Below are 24,738 nucleotides of genomic sequence, written 5' to 3' on the forward strand. Positions count from 1 at the left end.
ATTACCCCTGCCCTGCTTCAACCGATTCCAACTTGCACCTGATAATTTTCTAATTTCATCACCTCACCTAGTTTTCTGCCATCCTCGACTGCACTTCCCTTCTCTTGGAACCCTAATATAACCCTTTGTAATGCACCCTAATGTAACCCCATAGCACCCTCTGCACCATTCTGTAACCCTAATGGTCCACCAGTTATCTAACCTATGCATTACATGGCCTGCCCAGCTTCATTTTTTTATCTTAATGTCAATTATAATATCATCTATCCCCATTTTCTCTTTGATCCATATCGCTCTCTTCCTTTCTCTTAATGTTACACCTAACATTTTTCATTCCATCACTCTTCGCGCGGTCCTTAACTTGTTCTCGAGCTTCTTTGTCAACCTTGAAGTCTCTGCGCCATATGTTAACACTGGTAGAATGCAGTGCTTGTACACTTTTCTTTTCAGTGATAGTGGTAAGCTTCCAGTCAGGATCTGGCAACGTCTGCTGTGTGCGATCCAACCCATTTTTATTCTTCTATGAATTTCCTTATCATGGTCAGGGTCCCCTGTGATTAATTGACCTAGGTAAACATACTCTTTCACAGACTGTAGAGGCTGACTGGCGATCCTGAACTCTTGTTCCCTTGCCAGACTATTGATCATTATCTTTGTCTTCTGGATATTAATATCTTCAACTTCGCTCTTACACTTTCTCTGTGAAGGTCCTCAATAATTTGTTGTAACTCGTCTGCATTGTTGCTGAATAGAACAATGTCATTGGCAAACCGAAGGTTGCCGAGATATTCGCCGTTGATCATCACTGCTAAGCCTTTCCAGTTTAATAGCTTGACTACTTCTTCCAAGCATGCAGTGAATAGCATTGGAGAGATTGTGTCTCCTTGCCTGGCCCTTTTCTTTATGTGTATCTTCCTACTGTTCTTGTGGAGAATTAAGGTAGCTGTGGAATCTGGGTAGATGTTTTCCAGGGTATTTACGTAAGCAGTCTCTACTCCTTGATTATGTAATGCCTCTATGACTGCTGGTATCTCTACTGAATCAAATGCCTTTTTGTAATCTATGAAAGCCATATATAGAGGCTGATTGTACTCTGCGGATTTCTCGTTTACCTGATTGATGACATGGATGTAATCCATTGTAGGGTATCCCTTCCTGAAGCCAGCCTGTTCTCTTGGCTGACTGAAGTCAAGTGTTGCCCTTATTATTTTGGAGATTATCTTTTGGCTATGTAATTCAAATTTTCTTGCATGCCAATAGACAGTGTTATAGAGTAGTCAAAGCCAGTATGCTAGCAATTGGCATGGAAGGATGAGTGTGTGTTTTAAATAGATGCCCAGCACCAAGTTTGAACAGTAAGTATCATGAAGTAAGCTTAATTGGTATTATGCATATCTAGAAATAGAAAATCAGCTTTTTTCATGCCCATTTCACATATTGGATTAGGCTACCTTTCTAGAACTGTTCAAATGAGCACGTAATAGATTTCTCTGCTATATAAAGTAAGATCTGGCAAATCAGTTCTGGGAAATCCTGCAAGGTGGAGGAAGAGTTGGGAAAGAGAAAATTGTCATCCACCCAAATGTAGCACGACACTACAAAGGAAACCCATAATGGTTTCTCAGAAAGGACGATTCACAGTTGAGGATAAACCCATCCAGGGTGTGTTTTTGCTTCACTGCAAATCTTTCTTCCTAAGAAACCCATATGGGTTTTCTTTGTAGCTTCATGCTACAATCGGATGGGTGGCAGTTTTCCCTTTCCCAAAAGAACATTTAGATAAGCTGCACTGGCGAGTTGTCTTGAAATGTGCTATATTCTTGCGGCCCAACAAAACATTAATTTAAATGTCTAGAGGCCATTTTAAGCTTATGTCCAAATGGCTTTTTCAGACGTCCACATAATGTGCACTGCTCTGGATTGTCTGTTGGACAACCAGAGAATGACCTTCGAAAAACCAGACCTTTGAAAAAAAAATGGAGAAATATGCTGTCGGAATACATGCGGTACACGAGCGAAAGAAAAGCACAAAATAAAATTTGCAGAGAGGCACGTTTGGCTGAGAAAACTTGCATCATGCCGTTGCGGCAAGCCAGGCCACAGTAGGTATTCTGTAAGAATGCACCTAGCGAACTGTCTATTATGGCCACCCCTGATTGGCTGGAGCTGTATGAGCAAGAAGTAAAGTTGTGGATGCATGCTTCCTTCTTGCTCAAGAGTTCTAGCCAATCAGCATTGGTCAAATTTGACAGTTCACTGGGTGGACTCTTACAGAATACACCCCAGAAACGGAGACAGCGGGGAGCGCAGTATTCAGACTGTGCATTAATTCAAGAGTGTGTGTTAATTCAAGAAACTTGCAACCTGCTCCAAAGGCATTTTAAGCCGCATTTCTGGGGACCCTAATGGCCGTTGTTGGAATACCGTGAATAAATTTCTGAATGTGAACAATCTTTGAAGAATGTGGTGTTCTATGCTCACTTTCAGTGAAATTCCGCTTGATGCATCAGAACTTGAATTGGCCATTCCAAAAATGATGAGGGTTTTGCCAAACCTTGATTTAGCTGAAGTTCCTCCCCTTGTGTACCAACTCCTGCTGTTCTCCAACCAAGTATGTTTGTTATATTATCTATCTGCCATTCTTTCTTATGACTAGGGTGTGAAGTACATATAAAATGTCTGTCCTATCTTGCAGGAGTGCACTGAAATACTGATAGAGTCTGTGGTTAAATTCTTCAGAGAAAAGGACATGGAGATGGAAGAGTTGCGGTATATATTGCAGTCATTTGTAGCATTTCATAAGCTTTTTGATAAATACAATTGATAAGTATTCTTTTTCTAGGGCATCTGCTGGGAACGGCAAGGAAAACCTTGAACAGACAGAGGCCACTGTAGTTCTTCACATTGTTTTTGCAGCACGTCAGAACCCTACCATCATAAACTTTTTTATTAAGATGCTGAAGGTGAGCTCACTTTTCTTCAGTATAGTAAAATAGAAAGTTTGAATAATAATAGTAATAAAAGATATTTATATGCCCACTATGCTTGTGGCATTCCATTCAGTTCATTCCTGAAATGATTATACAGTGAACTCTCACTCGAGTGAACTTCAAGGGACCGAAGGAAATAGTTCAATTAACTGAAAGTTCACTAAACTGAATATTCACTAGACCAACATAAGACATGACATACAGAGTCAAAGTTTGAAGTGCAATTCATGGAGCAAAAGACATGGCATCCATAACGTTAGAAATGTGTGAAATGGAATTTGTACATGATGTTACGGTGAAGGGAAGGAAGAAGTTGGATTGGACGAGAGGAAGACGAAGTCTGGCAGTTGCCTGAACGCCATTAACCTCAGTTGTAAATATACATTATTTTACACTCGTGGGCCTGCTTTCTTCCTGCAACAATATCAACGAGTACAAGGTTCATAACAGTTATAATGCTGCCTTTCTCACTTAGAAAAAAAATCTGTAATCTTCTTCTGCACTTGTACTTTTAAAGCACAGGAAGTAACAAAACTGTCCAAAGAGTCAATGTTTTTGTACACTTCTTCTGGAACAGCTTGCTGTTGAGACACAAAGTCTCTCCACTTTCCAATGTACCCTACAACCTCAGCTAGAGTTATAGGGCTTGAAACTGGCTCGGCAGTTGCCTCTTCTTCGTCTCTTCTTTGTCTTCTTTGCCTCTTCTTCGAAAGAAAGAGACTACGACCGTGCCACGACTAGCCGGTTGGAAAAAAACACACACCACGTGGTCTGTCGTGTGACAGATGGCCGCTTTGCTCTGGTGGCGTTGTAAGCGCCAGCGATGTTACTTTGTTCATGGCCTCCAAGATTACATGCTTGCAAGTTTTGTGCGGGCGATCTCGGAGGCCATGCCTCGTTGCCATTCGTTTTCCGCGCCGCCGCTTTGCCCCAGGGACGCTGTAGCGCCAGCGACGTTACATTGCCGCAGGAGCGGCAGTTTGATGAGGGCGGGCATCGGTTCTGATCGTAAAAACAAGCCTTGGTCCTTTGAGTGAGTTCGTTAAACTGAAATATTGACTGTTCCAAAATTCGTTTAAGTGAAACATTTTTGCATAGAATTTATAAGAAAACTGCCGGGGATTTTTAAAAAGTTCGTTATTCTGAAATATTCGATAAACTGACGTTCGTACAACTGAGAGTTTACTGTATATATATCAACAATTTTGAATTGCGTTCATTCTGAAGGTGGCATTTCAGTAATTTGTAGGTAGCCAAATTGATTGATAATGGCTTTTGCTTTGTACATTGGTGTGTGTAATTATCTAATATAATATTTGTCTATAGCTGCTCACTTTTATCCAAGTTCTTTGAGGAGTGTCGAACAAAAACTACTGGATTGGTAAAGAAGTCTTATCTCACCTTGTGACTAAAGGTTTGCAAAAAACAGTTACAAAGCTGTTTGCATAGTTGCAATGCATTTGAAGCTTCTGCAACCCTGTTTATTTATTTTATGAAAAAAAAATGGTGCCACTCTGAATGCCAGATTTCAGGCAGGAGTGGATGGTACATTTGAAGTAACACAATACAGAAAATTTTGGTGTATCAAAGGAGCAATATGAAATGTTGAGCTTATAAAAATGCAGTGAAAAAGGGATCAATTGTTCAGAACAAAAGCCCAAATGAAATACAAAGTAAAACAAAGTGATATCGTACTACAGCAATTGCAAATACCACTTATATAATATAATCAGAAGTGATGAAACAGAAACATAATGTCAAATACTAAGTAGGGCAACTCCATAATGTTATGCCGAGAATACCACCTACATATACCACCTAAAATGATTATAATGTCGAGTACAGTATTGTATATGTACACAAGAGCATGTCCAGTTATAAAAGTGATGAGAAATCCAGTCATGAATTTGCGTGCAGGATTAGAACAAAGCACAATATAACATAAATAAAATGGAAGTGTTACTAAGATAGTGCAAGCAATGCACGAGCGTACAAATTCAGATCAGTGCTTTCTAGAACTTTGGGTGGCAGATTGTTCCAGTCGTTACTCCTACGAGAGAGATGAAAGAATACCTATATAAGAATTGGAACCAAATTTTATTGCTATATATAAATTTATTACAAATGCAATATACAGGAAGAGGTCCCAGAGTCGGACTGAATTGGGACCTCCTGTACATGGTATACTTGAAAAGAAAACTTAGTTATAGGCACAACATTAAAAAAAAACAATAACTATAAAAAAATTATAAGGACAGCAATAATTATAAAAAGTACTAGAACACGAATTAAAACAATTATGTGACAAGCTTAATCAGCAACATATAGAAATATAAAGAAATTGAAAAGCAGTGTTTTAATTTCATGCATGATTAATATACGTAATACAGTTGAACTATGCTGTAACGAAGTTGTACTTGCAGAGAAAATTTTGTTAGATCGCAAATTTTGTTAATTTGAGATTTTAAAGTTTCAGCATTAAAAACAACTTCACAAATTCCCAGAGCATTCCTGATGGATAGTATCTTGTTATTAAAGGGACACTAAAGGCAGATACTAAGTCGACGTAGACTGTTTCGTGCCAAGAAAAGACTTAGTTTACGAGAAAACTGCATCTGAAGGGTCCAAATACCTTTTTCGAAATTCAAATCTCCCGCCACCGAACCAGGGGTGTGGTGACGTTGCATACACCATCACCATCCTTTGCTGCCGTCGGTGAGTAAAACGGCGCCTGACAAACAGCGGTACCGAGCTAAGACAGAGCAGTGGATTTGCTGCTGCAGCTGCTTTTTGGTCAAGTGGCGTAGACCGTTCAGGCATCCCGCGACATCACATGCAAGTGGAATTCTCTGCTACTTGCAGTTTGTGAGAGTTTCGCGAACCAGCAAAACCAGTGCAGAACTATGTGATGACGAAACTACTGGAACGTAAAAGCGTCGGTGGAGCAGAGTCGAGCGAAAACGAAACCTTTCAACCACCAGCGTTGTTGTCAAGGGTAATGTCAATCAATTCCTTTTGTCTAAAAATGAAATAGAACTGGACAAGTAGCATCTTCTTTTGTCCTGTAATGCAATACAGTGATGTTTTTATAACGAGTGGTTGAGCACTAGTGACAGAATTTAACTGAGAAGTGCTTTCGTCATCGGGCAAGTGCTTGAAGAACGTTAATAATCCTAATTGAATAATCAACATAAGCCTTAGTTAGCACAGGCAGTAATAAGGAAAACATGCTGGTGCTTAGTGGTAGAAATAATTGGCACTTAGTTATTCTTATGGCTTGTGTTTTAGTGCTTAGTTTTGTTTCCTCTTTGTGCAGGATAATGTTCCGGGCAGGCTAGGTATTAGTAAGAGTCCACGTCGCAACTGGAGGAGCTTATTGAGAAAGAAAGCTGTCATTGGCTTGTGTATTTAGTAGCTTGAGTTTTATTTTTCTTGTGGCACACAGGCTGGTAGGATAAGCTGAATCTGCTTCTCTGGCTGCAAGTAGTCCGATGCTGATACTTTTAACCACATCGTATGAATCCTTGCAGCACCTCTAGTAAATTTAGTAGGATAATTTCAGCTCTTTCTCTGGGACATTTGGCATCAGTGAACAGTCAACGACAAAAGTTTACAGACCATGGGATGTCGGAAAACGTAGAATTTTTGAGAAGCCTTTAACAGTTGCCAGTAAAACGGTATATTACATTGTTGTTTTCATATAATGGTAGAGGGTGGAAATGAGAATACCAGGCTGCGTAGTGAATCTGCGGAGATATTCAGCTTTTTCTCAGATCCAGAAGTCCGTAAAATTTTGTAGTTGTCTACATTCCAGAGAACCATGGCTGCATGCCTGTCTTGCTGGCACATCCCATCAGGACACTAGCAAAGACGCAGAAATGAGATAAAACAGTGGTGAGGACAGCGTAACCTTACTCATAGTGGAAGATGTGTCCTGCCTAAATTGAGACATCTTGACATTTTGTCACTGACAGTTCTTTGTCATGTGGTGCATCTTATTCCACTCCTTAATATATTCTCTGTTTTGTTTTCATGCGTAGGTGAGGCAGATGAAAGCAGAGTTCATCTTTGGCCAGTTTACACTTACACTTGCACTGGCACTTGCCAAAACACGACACTTCACGGAGCAGGTGAGGGAGGTTATTGTTATAGTTTATAATTCGCTGTTGCTAATAATAATTATACCTGGCCAGGTACTCGATGTCCTGAAATCTGCGGCATCATTTCATGTTCAAAGGCAAGCCAAATATAGGGAGTATATGTGGATTCGAGAAATGATTCCTGTGCCAAAGGACATCAAGCAGGTGATTGCGAATATGATCCAGCACAGGTTGGTCTGTTTAGCTGTTTTGAAAATTGGTCTCTTTCTTCCTGTAATTTTTTTTTAAAGAGAGTGCAAGTTGCAGTTTTGAAGCACATCTTTATTGTTACCAAATCTCGGATTATAAGACCTGAGGCAATGCTATAGTTTTTCTTGCTGTATTAAAAGTATTGACTTTTGAGGTAGCTTCTATATATTTTATGTGGTGTACAGAAAGAAAATGCTGCTGCAGTTGGTTTTTTTTTCCTTTTTTTTTTCCTGCACTTCAAACATTCATATTTTGCATTGACTATCATGACTTTTCACTCTGAAGGAGCAGTAAACTGAATTCAGTTTTGGATATGTGTTGTATAAGTCATTACTGCACCAGTTGGGGTCCAAAGCTGTAATTTGGTATATTGACGAAATGTAGAAAGGGAAGAGACAGCTTGTGACTGTGCATTGCCCTCATGGTAAGTGAACAACACAGATGTGACTGGTTCATACTTTTCAAAAATACATTTGTGTTTCGTCGTATCCTCAATAAAGGCGTTGTGTTGGATTTATATCTGTGATGTTTCAAAGAATACAAAAGCAAACAAGTACAATCCAGCATGTGTTCACCTTAGACTCTATCATGTCCTTGATGAAGCTGACCTGTTGCAGAGCAATTGGTGATAAACAGTTGCTCAAAACATTCTATAAATTGTGGTTCTTGTGTCGATGTTTAAGAAACAAACGCATTGCCATTTTATTGCGATTTCTTTTTCAGCACATTTTTGTTCAATTTTTCAATTTACCATATAGTGCACTTAAATAGGTGCTCTGCTCATGTAAAAGCCTGACCCCAACTTGGCAGTCCAAAATTCCAGGGGGAAAAAGTTACAAAAGAAAGAGGGTCGCTGCAGCTTGTCTGCTGCTGATTCCGGGTGCACAGCATGCGGCATCACCAAACATTGTTATGAATAGCTTTAAAATCACTGGTGTATCAAATGCAATAGATGGCACAGGAGCCAACTGTACTAATGAGTGTGCTACCAAACCAAGCCTTATCAATGGCAGTAGTGACAGTGGTGAGGACTATAGGGGCACTAGGCCCCTGATGTGCATGCATGAACAAATTAATGCGTTATAAAAACAATAGCGCTCACTCTTTTGGTACAAAGCTATCACGTCAGTTACACACAGCTAGAAAAATTGGACCAAAATGATCCGCCTCCAGGCCATACCACGTCAAGATAGAAAAAAAAAAAAAGTGTGGCTCTAACATGAGAGTATGTGGTATTGCAAAAGTACACTTTCTTTGAATACTTAGATCTAATGAATGAATCCCTTTGGACAGACAGGTGTATAGTAACACAATGTTTAGCTTGAATTGTAGTTCTAATTTTATGGTAATTGTGCCAGTCAAGAGGAATGTATTGAGGTACATTGAGGTTAATCAAACAAGGGCATTGCAATAGATGATTCTTTTCTCATTTGTACTTTTTCATCACATTTAGACCATATTCTGAACATCTGCCATGACATGGTGGTCATATGGCCACTGTTGTTTTGTTGAGAAATTAAAAGCAAGCTAAAATGATTACAGAACATTTTTGTGATAACTATATAAAGGATGTTCAAAATGTAAATTTCGCTATAATACCTCAGTCATTTGTGTGCATTAATGTATATGTTCACACTTCAGATAATTGAACACTTTGACCATTCCATCCAAATGTTTCTAGTGTTTTCTATAACTGCCGCTCAAAGTGTTATTGAACATAGTACTGCTGCTTATTGTTTTCTTTGGATTTTCCTTGCCCTATATATATAGCAAATGTGGCTGGGAAGAATCATCTCAAAGCCTTGTTGAGTTTGGTTTTTTGCTCATGGACATGTACAATCCACGTGCCGGATTTGGAAGAACTGGGCACAGCACTGCTTTTGATTGCTGCCAACTTGGACAAGCTATCATTCTTGACACATTCAAAGTTAATAGGGATGCCTGTGGCAACATTATGGACCTTGTTGTTGATCGCTTTCTGTCCAAGCCGTCTGCACCAACAGATCATTATTTTGGTATGTCTAGACTAATCAGCTTTTTCTTTTGTTGCTTTATTGCGGCTCGTGATACTTTCTTTGGAACGTAAGAATTGTCCACAGCTTTAAGTTTGTACGGCCCGTCGGCAGCTTGGAGGTGCACTTTATGTAGTCGTGAGGGTTTGCATTTTGGGCCGAGTACATAATGCACCATTGCAATTACTGGTGGTAAAAATGTTAGGGAAGGAAGGAATCAGACAGATGGAAAAGACCAGTGTTTTTCTGATCTCTTCTGCAACCATGTTTACCACAGGAAACTGTGCTACGTTACTCCGTTAACCAGGAGCCTGCCTTTCAGCTTCATATATTAAAAACCTGTTTTATTAATTATAGCTGGGCAAGTGTTTGGTATTGGGCATTTCAAGAGTTTATGGCTCTTGGAGTAGTTTTCTTTAATTTATAGAATCTCTGCTATTCATATTGGAAACTGTGTAGAGTATAGGTTCCCAAGCTTGGCTTCCAAGAACCCATGGGTTCTGCATTCATCATGTTTTGGTTCCGTGACCACCTAGATTGAAGATTGAAGCATTCCCCTCTTTCCCTTGCTTTTTTGGCACACTTCTAACTTCGGCATTGTGATAGACACAGCTTTCATAATTTGAAGTCGGCACTGTTTTTCCTCTGTGCTTTTCCTAAACAGTACCATGAACTTATTACCAACTCACCCACGCTTCCACCCTTAGACGCCACTTTTTTTTGGCTGTAACATGTGCCTTTGAGCAGGCTTTCACAGGCTAACCCAAATGAGTTCTGCAGATAAAAGCAGAAGTTGGTATCTACTCATTTGAAAGCAGCATGAATATAAAAAGGAAACCCATGCAGGTTCCTAGGAGGGAAAAAACATGCATTTGAAGAAAAATTTGCTCAGGTCTGGGGATGGAACTAGGCTCCAGAAAAGTGGTGGTCCTGGGAGCAATCACTAAACCAGGGCAAATATTTTCTCAACTGTAAAGCTTCCCTTTCAGAGCACAAACAGCATGTTATGTCTGCAACTCACACACTGTCTGATCAACTAGCCTAATATTCTGCATTAGCTCAGAGCCTTTTACATTCTTTCAGAGCTTCTGGCACAAATGATTCAGACATCACCCCAGCTCCTAGTTCAGTGCCAGTCACAGATGCAGAAGTTGCTGGGCCACCTGCCTAACATGCCCTGCCAAAGCACAGTGAAGCTTCTGCGTGCCTCAACACCACTCATCAAGGCATCTGCAACGCTTCGTGACTGGCTCATGATCATGCTACGCAAGCTGCTTTTTTACCGGTGAGTGTAAGTCTTGTTTTTCGAATTACACCTGGCCTCAGGTTTCCTTGCATGCATGAAAACGTGGTAAAAAATTGATAGAGGAATTTTTAGGTTTGTCAAGAATATCTTGCTGCTGGCAGTTAAGGCAGAGTTCTGATAAGCTTGTTAAAATGACCTAGAACACTTTAGCATATGTAAAGTAGAATACTGTCAGTCTGCATATTTTGTTTTAATTGCAATTTTTCCAATGTACATCATTTTTCATCAATTTTCAATTGACAATGTCTTTAACACAATGCTGTTATAATTGTGGCGTTGATTCAGTCTGTTTTTGTGTACTTTGTTGTAGCTTATAATTCACAGAAGAGATAAACCGTGCAATTCAATCTTTTTTCTTTTTCACATCTTTAAAGGAATTGCTAGCCATCGTTTGTCTAGCCCTGACTTGCCATTCATACACCATGTTATGTCAGCTTACTATGTTTGTTTGTACAGTGCATGCTTTATGCCTCTTATTCATTTAGTGAGTTGGAATGCCGGAAGGTGGCAGTGTCTGGTATCCTTGTCCTGCTTCGTAACCTCAAGCCTCCAGGTCCTGTTGGTGGCTTTGGTCGGGAGGTTGACTTTACCTTAAGTCAGGTATGTTTCAAATTGAGAAATTAGCATGTTTAAGTTCCATTGTTGTGCAGCATATGAACACAGCACTTAATGTACGTTATTTTTAGTCGTGCGAAAAGCAGACACTTCACAGAAAACACTAAACACACAAGAAAGTTTTTTTTTGTGTTCTTTGTGTGGTTTCTGTTCTCACGCTGTTAAAAATAATTTATAGTAAACCACACCAACTGTGACAACTCCTTTTGAAAGCACTTGAATTATGTACAGCTTCAAGAGTCTCAAGTAGTGTTTAACTGTTTATGGCACAGTGTATCAAACTGAAGCATTTTTTTTTTCATTCCTGTTCAGCGAAAATGGCTCAGTTCCGATTCAGCTCCGAAGAGTGGGGGCAAAGGGAAAGAAGTCCTAATCTGTTTGTGTTCTTTTACATAGGGTCAGAATAACTAGTGGGGGATGGGGACGTGTGCTGTTTTACAGTTACAGGCCACAAGTAGTTAAAAAAAAGTATCACATTGTGGTAGTGCACCTCCAAACAACAGGTCATTTTTATTGTACCTACTGCAATTTGCTTCTCAATGTCATCAAAAACAACCGCCTGACTAGGAGGCACTTCATTTCAGCAATAGCAGCAAATAATGGCACAATGTTAAATGCCATCTCATCAAAGCAGCTTTCTTGTTTTATTTTGCAAAATTTTGGGGGGGATTATGCATAAAAAGAAGTCATTTTTGTTTGTTTGTTTTCAACTTTCATTTTACTTGTGGCAGGAAATCAGAAAGTATGATGTTGCATTACAATGATGCTGCACATAATCACTGTGGACAAGAAGTATCTTTGAGATGGGTGCTCTGCAATCACTTTAATTATAGTCCTTCACATGTATTGTAACTTATTCAATGTGGGAAAGACGAATATGCTTCCACTTTTGTAAAGGGATTAATGTGTTATTTTTTTCCTTTGAACATGTCACTTTAATGATGCGAATGCCTGTTGTGAAGCTTTCTGTGCAAGTGCCTCACCCAAGTGATGCCGGCTCACACCAGTCGGTATGCATGGAGCTGCTTGGTCTTCTCAATAAGAGCCTCACACAGCAGGGCTCCTTGCGTCAGTTGCTGTACCAGGTGTGTACGTGCGACACTGCACATAAAACCAAGCGTTCATTGTAAGTGTATGTCAGTGTGTGATAATTGCTTTTGGGGGCTACAGTACTTTAGTTTGAAATGAAGCTAACCAAGGTGTTATTGTTGAAAAGGAATGCTAAAATATTGTGTGGCTTGTGTACCACTCAGGGTCTTTCGTTAGAGGGGTATTACATTATTTTGCGGTTTGTGCATGTGTGCTCTGAAAATTTCTGTGAGGTTCTTGTGTTTGTATCCTGAAGAATGTACCCTGAATAGACAAAACACTTGATGCCAAATACAAAAATGTTTATAAATTCAATATATACAGTAGACTCCCTTTAAAACAAACTCGAAGGGACCATGAAAATTTGTTCATCTTAACAGAAGTTTGTCTTATCAGAAGAATATTTGGCAACAACCAGGTGCATCCAAATATCTTACTTCATAACGGTAAATGAAGTAGACTTAAAAGAGGAGGAAAATGGCATAAAAATAATTTGCCGTACTTATTCGAATTTAGGCCGATAGTTTTTTTCAAAAAATCATATTCCGAACTCTAGGGTCGGCTTAGATTCGAGGATTTTAAAAAACTCTCCACTTTTCCATTGAAACTGCTAAATATGGTGCATAGCTAGCGCCATCTAGAAAAGTCAGTATCGCAGCCGCTACTAGCTGTGCCAGTAGCCAACCATACACAAGTGAAGTCGCCATTTTGACCTGTGTCGTGTCGGCCGTATCAGTGTGCGGCGTGGTGTTATCGCGATGGCGCCACTACAGTGCCTATTTCAAGCGAAAAGTTGTGATAGCCGCAGAGGCATCGTCGAACCTTCAAGCCGGGCAGGACTTCGGCGTCGACGAGAAAAACGTCCCTCGTTGGAGGGGACAAGGACAGCAGCTTTTTGCGTGCTCCGCAACGAGGATGGCATTTAGCGGACCAAAGAAAGGCCGTCACTACGAAGTGGAGACAGTTTTGGCCAACTTTGTTCGGACGCAGAGAGCAGCTTCCCTTCCAGTGACAACAGAAGTGCTCCAAGCGAAAGCTAGGGAACTTTCGAGGGAGCAAGGCCTAACGCCAAAGAATTTCAAAGTTAGCCGGGGCTGGCTTCAGAAATTCATGAAGCGCTTCGGCTTCAGCCCCCGACGTCGCACTTCAGTCACCCAGAAGCTGCCAAGGGATTTCGAAGAAAAGCTGATAGCTTTTCAGCGCTACGTGCTGCGAAAGAGAGAAGCGGCAGGCCACAACCTTGGGCAAATTGGCAACGCCGACCAGATGGCTGTGTATTTTGATATAGTGCACTGTTTGAAGGTGAGAGTGACAAGGAACACAGCGACGAGTCTAGCAGTGACGACGACGTTGAATGAGCTCTGCACGTTCAGGTTCAATAAGTGCTCTTTGCATTTTGTGAATGCTCTTGCTTTTTTTGTTCAGCCTACATTCGAGGTAATATATATGTATATCTTTTTGGCTTCGGACTTTAGGGGGTCAGCTTAGAATGGAGGTCGGCCTAGATTCGAGTAAATACGGTATTTAGCTGAGCTTAACAGAAAACTGTTTTCAAGTGCTGCTCTTGCTTGGTTTCATCCAGTCCGTGATGGATGTTGGGTGCTTCTGTGCAAATTGGTGCACAGCCACAAACGATGTCATCTCATCTAACGACCTTAAAAATGCTTCTATGCCTTTGTGCTGCTGAAAAAGGTTCACTAGGGAGTTAAAGCAGGCATCTATCGCCTCTCAGGTCATCGCTGCAGGCTCTGAGCTAGTGAAAATATGAAGGAGCATGCTGAGCTTCCGGCAAAGCAATGCAACCTAGTGGAAAGTTTAGGTGACGTTGAGCGAAGTGGGGAAGGAGAAACAAGGCGAAGCATCACGGAGGCGGAAGGTAGGCGGAGGAACGCTGGCTTGACCTCCTCTGGCTACAGGTTTCGTTTGCGATACAGACGTACGAGATCCTCTCGTGATAACATCGTCCTTGTGCACCATACGCTGTATGTCTGAGTGAAAGTGTGCGACGGTGAGCCAATGATGGCAGCCTAATCTTGTGTGCTCAAAGGAGGAAGGGGAAGGGGGGCAGCGCGCCGTCTTCCGTCGCGTGCTGCTTGAACGCAATCTGCTTTGGGGGCTCAATTTAGGTGGGAAAATGGCTTGTACCTTTGTGTGTGCTGTGTTCTTGCCACTCCGTTTGCGTTGAAGCGATAGACAGCGCGAAGGTCACTTCGCTCGCTTCTGCTGCCGTGTTTCTTCACGTCGGCGTTTTGACAGCAAGTGTCCGCGGTCATAGAGTGTGAAGTGTTCATGTTTGCCTATGCGCGCTGACACCTTGCTTGTTCACGTAGTTAGTAAGTGAATGTTTACAAGGGGGCATTCTACTCCGGCTGCTGCTGCGTATGGCGCAGCTGCGCGAGCCCTCTGTTGAATATGATGTGCGATGCAGATAGTCTAGGCTCACCGAGGGCCTATTGGCCTCGAGCTCCACCACTGGAAAAGCTGGCGCCACCGTCGGCGTGACGTGCTAGGAGGGATCACGTGGACATAGCGGCCGCGTCGGCTGCTTCGGGCGCGCCGAAGCGAGCTGAAAACGAGTTTAAATTCCCTCGTACGCGGCGGTCCTCATTTAGTGGCGAAATTTTCCCGCTTCGAGTGTCTCCTTTACAACGCTTCAAAGCACTACAATAGGTAGTGGCTGCCTTTGAAGGCGCGCAACTTGGTAGGCTACTGCTCGGTGCAGCAGGCCCGGACGCGCGAAACGGAGGCCGGTGTCAGCCTTATTCACACGTAGCCGCAGGACAAGCTGCGTGAACCTTGGCTCGCGAAACATAAAACCGGCAAAAAGTCATCGGCTACAACTCGGGTATGCAGCAAGCACAGACGCGAGGAAGATTTCTGCTACGGCGCCCGGTCTGCGATGTTCTGAAAACGCGCACTGAGACGCTCGCCCGAGTCCGCTGCCCGACTAATGTCATGACGGTTTGGTCTATGAACTTGTCGATGCTATAGATACTCGCAAGTTCAGAGGAGTGGAAAGGCAGCGGTAAGAAGCACATTTAAAAAAAGCATGGCATATGGTCATATTTGTGTTATGAATTAATGCATTGGATTACAAAAAAGGAGCAGCGGGAAATTGCACGCTGAGAACACCGATAAACATACAGTGCGACGCAACTCGAGAAATAATATTGAAAGGTCAAAGAATTTAGAAGAAAAAAAAAGATTGAGTCGTCGCGACGGGACATCACAGGCGTCGTAGGCGTCAAAGTCTCTACAATGAAATTATTTTTGAACAGCTCTGATAGCGCCCACGCAGCAATGGTTGCTTGTATACTGTCAAATGCTCATATTCTGCGGCCTAAAGCTCATGGCACGGTGCGAAAACGCGCGCGCGGAGAAAGCGAAACAGTGCGCGGACAAGCATGCAGACGCGCAGTCGGTCGCTGCGAATCTGCGCGATCGCTGCATTGAGGCTTCGTTCTATTACGCTCCATTTAGTTATGCAAACACTATAAGAACATATTTCACATAGTTTGCTCTCAGCGTTTACCTACATTTCACGCAAGAAGCCGGTTAGGGAGACTCCATCGCGGCAACCGTGCGCAGTGGCGTTCACTGTACGTATTCGGTAAGGAGATAGCGTGTGTAAACGATTGTGTGCTTTCAGTTTGCCCAAGATTATTATTTAGACAGTAAGAAACTTCTCTCGTTTCGAAAGTACTTATAGAAATGTCCGGGAGAGCTCGCGCGTGGCGTTTTCAGTGAGCGCTGACAGCAAAACCTATGAGGAGCGCGCCGCATGATCCCTCATACTACGCCAGCGAGGCGCTTCCGATAGATGGCGACTCCGTAACTCCTCGCCGCCAATAGCTTTGTACGCGCTATAGCACCCATGCGCTTGCACATCACGAAGTTGCACGAAGTGAAGCGTCACTGTCTCTTTTTGTTTCTTCCTCTTGTTTTCGCCTCTGTCCATGGGCAATGTACGCCGCAAGTCTTCAGTAGGTTGCCTTGATGTGCGCGCCCCCAGGCGTGGCGCATCGAGGCACCCTAGCCTCCAGGATCAGTAACGGTGGCAGTCACTCTGAATGTTCGTCTTAACCGAACAGCACGTCTGAGGCGGTTGGTCTTCCACATTTTTTTTTTTTCGCCATTGAGTCTATGGAAAACCAAACAAACGTTCCCATGTTGTTTGTTATATGTGAGAATTCGGCTTAACCAAGTTCGTCTTAAAGAGAGTTCACTGTATACGATATCTGTTGCTTTGACCTTGCTTATTAAAAGTACTCTTTACAGTCATTTTTATTGTGGCCTGTCTGTTGCATTGGTAAATTGCATATGGAAAGTTGTAAATGTTTTTCTCCTGGATCCCACATGAGTGTGAGGCAAAAAGTTTTCCTCCTAGCATCCCATATGAGTGTGAGGCACCTTGTGCAGCATTAATTTTTAATGCCCCCCCCCCCCCCCCATCCACATCTTTGACTTTCCCATGCATGTTCAGGGTGTCTACCAACCGGAAAAACCGGGAATTCTCAGTGATTTTCAACAGTCTAGAAAAACTCAAGGAAAACTAAGAGAATTTGTGCTTCAATCTGGCAAAATTACTGTCATTTTATTGAAAGGGAACGAAAAGCGCCCTTATGCTGGCTCGAGTAAAAAAGAGGAATCGTAAAGAGTTCTCTTTGACGCCGTGTCGTTGGCTGGAGTAATTGCCAGTGTACAGTCAACAACCAATCTTCCGGACGCCCGATTTTTGTGAAATGTCCGATAATGTAGACGGCTTCGCGGCACCACCAAGTGCCCCATAGAGTCAATGTGTAAGCGTGTACGTCTGTAATTTTAGACCCAAGGACCCTTCACTGTCCGATTTTTCGAACTTTTTGCCGCGACCGCAGGTCTGAAACGGCATTAAACAAAGCCCACACCGCCGTTTTGATTATCTCGCCGCGTCGAACCAGCGCTCTCGCACGCAGATGCGCTGGCAGCTGTAGCGACCAGTGCAACAATGCTAGGCTTAGCTGCTTCGACGTTCGTTATTAAGGTTCTTTCCGTTCGGTGCCGGGTTTATCATTGAAAGAATTTGCCGCTTCTGTAATACTCGTGATTGGCTTCGAAGCTTAGAAAGCATAGCGCGTTGCATAATTCCGGCCCTCGAAAGGCTGCTTCGCCTCGGCACAGCGATGTTACGCGGTGAAGCGTACATAGTAGTGCGGTGAAGCTTAACAAGCGTGGGAAGGGGCAATTGTCACGGAACACAGTAGTACGTATTCCATAATTATACACGCATGCATCTGCCGTCTCCTGTCACAGTACGAGCACCGATATGCCTAATAAAAGTAGTGGCTCAGTACACTTATTGTACACTCAGTACAATAAGTGTTCAGAGCTTTTTCGGACGTGCCTGTGAGGATTTGAGCCCCTAACCCTTTCGCTGTCGGACCTTTCTGGCCGTGACGCACCCCCAGTGTCGGCTTGGTTTCAGGGAACGAGCATAACAGGGAATGAACATAGCAATTTATTTTTGATTATGATTGGTATACAAATAACATAGTCAATGCAATATGCACATTTCAGTGTTCTGCAGCTGTTGTTAGTAAACATCATCATCATCATCAGCCTGACTATAACATCCGTTCAACATCCGAATCTGACGATGCGGAACTCACCTCTTTCTCGCATGAGACTCTGTCCGAGTCCGAATCCGAGCTCGGCTCGTATTCTAAATCGGAAGAGCCATCGCTTCAATGAGCAGACGAAGGTCCCGTGCGCTCAGCCATCCAAAAGTAACCGCGCACAGGGAGGATGCGCTTTCAGTCGCCCGCACAACGGAGAGAAACGGGACATTGTGTGATCAAGATGACAGAGGGAGATGGCAAAAGGCTAAAACAAAGTTCGAAGGGCTTCACGTTTACTGCTGCAAGTCGGAAGCGAGGGTGCGGTGAGAGAGCGAAAGCAGCAATCGAGTCACTCTTTTCGGAGAGGCAACGGCGTGTGCCCCTGAACTTGATGCGCTGTAGCAGACACACCAACAGAAGAAAAATAAAAACCTTCAAACCAGCGGAAATGGCAGAACAACCCTTGTAACCATAACCACACGCGCGCGACGCATGATCCAGCGAACGCGGAGCCACCGCGCCACTCACCAAAGAGAGAGGGGTGAGTGGCAGTCGCGCCGTACTCTTCAATACACGTACTACACAGGTCGGGGCGAAAATACGAACTTGTAGAAAAAGTCAACAGATGGTGTGGCCAGTCCAGGAGCACTAGCTTTGCGCTCAGGCGCAAGATTTTGAATGCACGATAGAGAACGTACCGGTACGTCAGTGACACTGTGGGAGGGAAGCGCGAAGACGTACCGGTACGTCTGTGACAGCGAAAGGGTTAAAAGCAGTTAAAGACATGCATTCATTTTTTCGGACTGCCTGATTTGATTTTTTTGGCGTTGTGGCCCTTAGGGAGTACGAAAAATCAGACGTTGACTGTACAACTGACCAAGAGGATGCTTCAAATGGTCCATGTGGTGAACGTGCAGTGGAACGAGGACAAGAACGGAAATGACCGTCGCATTTGAGAAATGATCGGGAAAGGAACTGTGCCACTTCTTCTTTGAAAGAGCTTGAGCTCAAAAAGCAAAGTTTTGGCTGACGCAAAGATGCAGGTGACCCTCATCCAAACCAAAATAAACCCTAAAAGCAGTGAAACACAAAATGGAGGCATTGTGTGGGGCTAAGAGTATGTGAGGACAGTTGAGGTCGGCTTTCCAACTACTGAGAAAATCTCACTTGTGACAAAGTTCGGGCCTAATACCAATGATCTTGCTATCACTATGTAGAAATAGCCTATTTTCAAAAATATTTGCTTCTGTATGCATCTCTTTTTATTCGTATTTGAAAATGTTCGACTCGATTTACAATGGGCTTGATCATTTTTCTTTTTTGAATATATTTTATTTTCTGTGCATATTACTATCCCCTACCTTCAGTTTTCTATTTTGAATAAAATAAACTCTACTCCTTACTATTCAAGCTGGATTAAGTTTTTTTTTAATGCTTACTTGAGAGTGACAGCATCGGGCGACATGGTGTCAGGCTGTCTTGACATAAAATAATGTTCTGTGTCGCTCAGGAAAAACCTGGAAAACTGACCGAATTTGAAAATGTCAACTTGGTAGACACCCGGATGTCTGTGAAGCCCTTGACTATTATTGTAATATACCCATTATAGTATAATGATGCCACATATGACAACTCACTTTTAACAAAACGCTTTTTAGCTGTATAGAAAATAAGCCAAATACAAAGGGTCCCTGGAAATTTTGAAAATTTTTCATTTACACAACGAAGAATTCAATTAAGTTGAAATCTGTTTATTCATTCTTGATGGGACCAACAGAATTGACCCAATTACCTGATGAACCATACTAAAGGAAGGAGCAGAAAAAAAAAGTCTTAACACCATTGCTTAATTTAATTTGCAGCCTCTCGCCCCTTTAGACTTATATCTATTGGACTTCGGTTTTTTCCCCATGTTGATCCACTCTCAAAGCTCAAAAGTGACCTATTTGAAATCACTGGCATCATTAAATAATAACTGCTATCCAAGGTGGCTCATATTCCAAATCAAAAGTTCGGAAACTCTTTTCGTTAGTGGCAGAACTGTCAGATTTGGTGTGTGGCATCTAAGGAAAGAAAATATATTTATAATTTCAGTGTAATTTCAAACAATTTGTATGTTCAAAGTTACCAACTTATCAAACAGACCTGCATAGCTGTGCTGCTATTTCTGTACATGTGCTACAGTGATCACGTTTTGACATTTTAGATGGTGTACTCGAGAATAATTGAGCATAAATTAAAGTAAGATAGTGGAATTTGCTAAGCAAACAACAGTTTATCTTGAACTTTAATGACTTCTCAAAGCATGTAGCTGTTATTTGAGTAACTTTCTGTCATTCAAGCAACTTACAAGTTTCATACTGTCCAGAATACTGTATTCAGCATATATGCACTGATAGGAAGATATCCAGTTGTGAGACTATGGGTATTTTGGACCTCTTCTTCCTTGCTTTTAATAACTTCTGGGATGCAGCTTCCTCATTTTATAGTCACCACTGCACAGATGCCCGTGAGTGCAATACTAAACCACCTTAAAAGTGTACTTTGTTAATCCTTGCAGAAGTTGGAGAAATAGACGCAGCCTGTACAATTGATTTGTGCAAAGTTTAATGAATTATATGCGAAATTTCTTATGAATGCTTTTGTCTCACTTATTTATAATTTATTCATAGTACCCTTAAAGCCCCTCAACTTAAGGTATTACAAAAAAGTTGCAGTTTCGCCCAAAAGGCAAAGCAATGTTGATTGCGATAGCAAATTATTAGACAGCTCTACGAAGTAAAGTTAGTTGTTGTATCAGCTGCATAAACTGCTGTAAGCATTTGCTTCCTAACTAAATAAGCTTGCTGACATGCGCGCAGAGGCAAACACTAACACATCTCACTCGACGACCGAGAAAAAAATAACAGGTTTCGTACGCTTTCTTAAAATCCTTGAAAACCCATGACTTTAGAAAAAAAGATTCAAGGGCCCTCTAAACCCTTTGAAAAGTAATGTGCTCCTTGAATTCCTTGAGAACTGGAGTTGGGGCGATTTTTGAACATTCATATGGTATCTTCGACTGGTTGCATCCATCCCCCGAAGAAGAGTCGGGCAGATCCGGCGTTCCACGAACTCAGAGGTAGAGGACAAGCACGCAAGCCAACGTGTCACTCGCTCTTGGAGAAGGAAATGGCAGATGCATAACCACAGGAATACTGCCAATGTCTGGTGTTTCGCCTATCCAAAGCTCCCGGCGATGCTGGGAAAACCGGCAGACGCACCGGTGGGCCGAGCGTTCGTCAAGACTGGTTGCCTAGGCTACAGTAGACTGTTGCCAACAACGGTGACACTGCTGTGATGATGTTGCGGGAAATGCTTCAGTCTTGATGACTGCTCTGACGACAGGGCTCAGAGTGCCTCAGAGGGCTCGAAGATGAAGGAGAGCGATCGAAAAGAACCAGCCGAATGCAAGGCATGCACCCTCTTTTAACCAGCCGAAGACAACACCGCCTGCGATTGCGGTCTAGAGCGCTCCAAAACAGCCAGCCAAGGATGCCTGTAGTAACAAACTCTTCATAAGCCCACTTCCTGCCATGGATACTATCTATCGGGAAACAATCCCAGATATTTTTTCTTTAGAGTGTCACTATATGATTGCATTGTGGTGTGTTTACAGCCACCAACAACAGGCATGTTTAAATCGCCATTGCCATCGTGGAGCTAGACGGCCAGATCAAGCGACCAAGTCGTGTCACCATTTTGTTGTTTTGCTAGTTAGTTCACACCTCAGCCATCATGGTGCCATTTCTGAGCCCCAGACTCTAGAAATGCCTGGTGGAAAGTAAGTTTCAGCCATTGGGCATTAATACAATGAGTATCTTTTTCTGAAGCCGGACACTATATTAACCGTAGAAAGGTAGACATTTGGGCAAGTTGGTAAGGTTCCATGGTTAAGTAAGGGAGTGCAATCAACACATACAAAGCCAAAGAAAAGGACAGCATAAACGCTTACTTGCATCTAACAGATTATTGAAGGAAAAACGCATATAAATTAAAAGAGAACTAACTAAGAAATTGCCAAGCTTAACAAAGCCTGCTTTTTACATGTGAGTATTCGAGAATAATCAAGCCCAATGAAAATGAAACAGGACACATGGCGCAGGCGGTGAAATGTTAAAAGTGATAACCATATCACAAATGCAAGCCTCATCCTGTTCCTAGAAAATTTATCTCTTTCCAAATTGTTCCTCGCTCTACCAAATGAGCTAACTAGGAGCTCAGTTGGTAGAGTGACTGCCCTGGAAAGATGTTGGCCCTTGGTTCGAGCCTCGGACCAGGACAAATTTTTTTTTCAACTGCGAGGTTTTCTTCCTGTGAAACCTGTATGCGTTTCCTTTGTAGCTTCTTGCTACAATTCAAGTGGGTGGCAATTTTTCCCTTTCATGTAGTTTCTTCCACCTTGTGGGCTTCCGCAGAACTGATTTGTCATTAAACCTTAGCTGCGATTAAATGCTCGTATTCTCCTTTTCTTCGGCTTTGTATGTGTTGATTGCACTCCCCTAGTTCACTATGGACTGTATTAACCATCGTGCCAGAAGGTGATTGACATCATTGTAATGGGAAGGTAACCTTTAAAAGCCACCTGAATAGCTTGAAGCATGTGTCCAACTTGGAAGCTGCTTAGCTGCAAGAAATCAGCCAAGAAGGGGATTTCATTGTTTTTCAGTGTATGTGAATGAATAAGGTATATTTCCCCCTCCTTGGATTGTGGCTTCTGGCATTGTTGAAATCCTTGAATTTTGAATCAGATGTTCTGTATGAACCCTAGGATAATCTAGTTTCGAAAGGAAGAAAATATTAGAGGAGTCGATCAGCATAAACACATCATAGGGTAAAAAAAAAAAATTGAACGTAAAACAGCTGCTAAGGCATAAATTAGAAATAACAGGCCATATGAATAGTGAACGAACAGCGCTTGAGCAAGCAATTGAATGTTTCTATCTTGAACTAAACTAACAAAATAAGTGACCGAGATGACCAAGAATCTGGTAGTAGCACTGAAGCTGATAAATTATGTAATCTTGAATGTAAGAGGAAGTGGAGCGTGGGAAGGATTGGGGCACCAGTCCTCACGCTGACACACGCGGTTCTAGCCTGAGGTTCAGCATCTTGTTTGAGCTCAGACAAGGCATTTGGAGGACCACATGTGTAAATTTTCCATGTTGTCTATTTGCCATACATGCTTCTGCTCACCAAGGCATTCCTCTTTCAGGGGTTTCCTGAAGTCATAGATCAAAACATCAACCTGACTGAAGCTGTGTTGGAGTTGCTGCTCTTGCAAGTAAGAGGAGCACTTAGTTTCTCAAGGACATTTATTTATGTCTATTAAAATGTATACTGGAACTCGCATGAAAAAATATTCTGCCACTTCTCTGATGGACACTCACTAACCTGCCAAGTAGCCAGCACTGACTTTGGGTAGCTTTTGTTGCAGTAATAGACAAGACATAAAATTTCAATTTTTCTTTTGTTCTTCTTATCTCTACCCACCTATCTCAATCTGAATTTGCTACCCTTGATACTTGCGCTCTGTTGTGACAGCAAAAAAATAGATGGTAAAATCAGCTTTAAAAAATTGCTTTTATAATTACTTAATATATGCCACTAAGCGTTACTTGTTGGTCACTTTACTTCTTGTGGTGCTTTCTCAGCTGCATCTACTGTCGTTTGACAATGGGGGCCAGTTACATTTTGCAGCCTGTCGTTGAGAAAGAGAGAAGCTCTTTAATGAAAACTGGAGAGGTTGTCTTGGCAGCATGCCTAGGATGATACTCCAGGTGAATACAATGATAAATGAGGTGGTACACACAGGTCATTCTCGTTGAGACATTTATGGAGTCATCATGGCAGTATGACAAAATTTATTATGATGTTGCTAAACTGAAGCAGACAGCATAAAAAATAGAAGGGGCCACACAGGCGCAGCACTGTGTCTCCTCTTACTAAGTTTTCATCACTGTTTGCTGCAGTTCAGTGATGTTTCGCTAACTAGCTTACTACATGCATTTGACTGTTCTCTGTCACCAAAGTTAATTCTTGCATTCTGATTTTCTTCACTAAAGCAAGAGTCATGATAAGTGTCAAGTTGTAAAGCTGTGCAGCCTGCATTTTTTGTTTGCTAAAAATCTCTAAGCATGAAATCAGTCAGGTACTTACCTCAAAACGGGATTACCTATGTCAGGAATCTGAAACACCAAGTGTCTATGCATGTAATGTGTGTGTGAGTACAGACACAGTTGCACATGAACATGGAAGTGCAAATCTGGGAACACACAAGTGGAAATGCATGCAATCAAAAGTATGATAAACACTGTGTGGAAGAACGGTTGAGCATGTTTTGTTGTGCAGCTGAGTTTACATTAACTTAGGGTTAGAATGAATACGAGTGTGCATCAGGTAGTGCTGTAGGCCTGCCACTTTGCTTTAGCGGTGTAACAGCAGTATATATATGTTGTAAGCATCTTAGCTTGGAAGCTTGGGCTTGTTGGTGATTCATTGGAAAAAGGGCAGCGAAAAAAAAAAAAGCAAGGGACACGAGAGAGCGACATGCACACAGTGCTGTGTGCGTGTCGCTCTCTTGTGTCCTTGTCTTTTTTGCGCTGTTCTTTTGGTTGGGCTGTGTGTACAAAAGAGCTGGAGTTGGTCCTCTCTACCCCCCTCTCCTTTTTCTTTTTCTCTTTCTTTTTTTCCCCTCCATTTTTTTCGCCAGGTATATATATATATTCTCTGGCTAGGGTG

At 42.2% G+C, this 24,738-nt stretch overlaps 1 protein-coding gene across 5 annotated transcripts in view; it reads left to right on the top strand.

Moving 5' to 3' along the window:
• The window catches only part of FANCI (Fanconi anemia complementation group I), a 116,924-nt gene that overhangs the window by 36,497 nt on the left and 55,689 nt on the right, over positions 1 to 24,738 (top strand). For all 5 annotated transcript variants that reach the window (XM_075676469.1, XM_075676468.1, XM_075676464.1 and 2 more), the window contains exons 6-15: positions 2,488 to 2,611; positions 2,696 to 2,769; positions 2,843 to 2,963; positions 7,031 to 7,120; positions 7,184 to 7,320; positions 9,110 to 9,354; positions 10,435 to 10,636; positions 11,143 to 11,257; positions 12,235 to 12,357; positions 23,213 to 23,281. In XM_075676469.1, coding sequence (XP_075532584.1) covers positions 2,488 to 2,611; positions 2,696 to 2,769; positions 2,843 to 2,963; positions 7,031 to 7,120; positions 7,184 to 7,320; positions 9,110 to 9,354; positions 10,435 to 10,636; positions 11,143 to 11,257; positions 12,235 to 12,357; positions 23,213 to 23,281 — 1,300 coding nt within the window. The remainder of the gene's footprint in view (positions 1 to 2,487; positions 2,612 to 2,695; positions 2,770 to 2,842; positions 2,964 to 7,030; positions 7,121 to 7,183; positions 7,321 to 9,109; positions 9,355 to 10,434; positions 10,637 to 11,142; positions 11,258 to 12,234; positions 12,358 to 23,212; positions 23,282 to 24,738) is intronic.

The sequence above is a fragment of the Dermacentor variabilis genome, unplaced genomic scaffold (genome assembly GCF_050947875.1).
Source record: "Dermacentor variabilis isolate Ectoservices unplaced genomic scaffold, ASM5094787v1 scaffold_12, whole genome shotgun sequence".
Classification (NCBI taxonomy): domain Eukaryota; kingdom Metazoa; phylum Arthropoda; class Arachnida; order Ixodida; family Ixodidae; genus Dermacentor; species Dermacentor variabilis.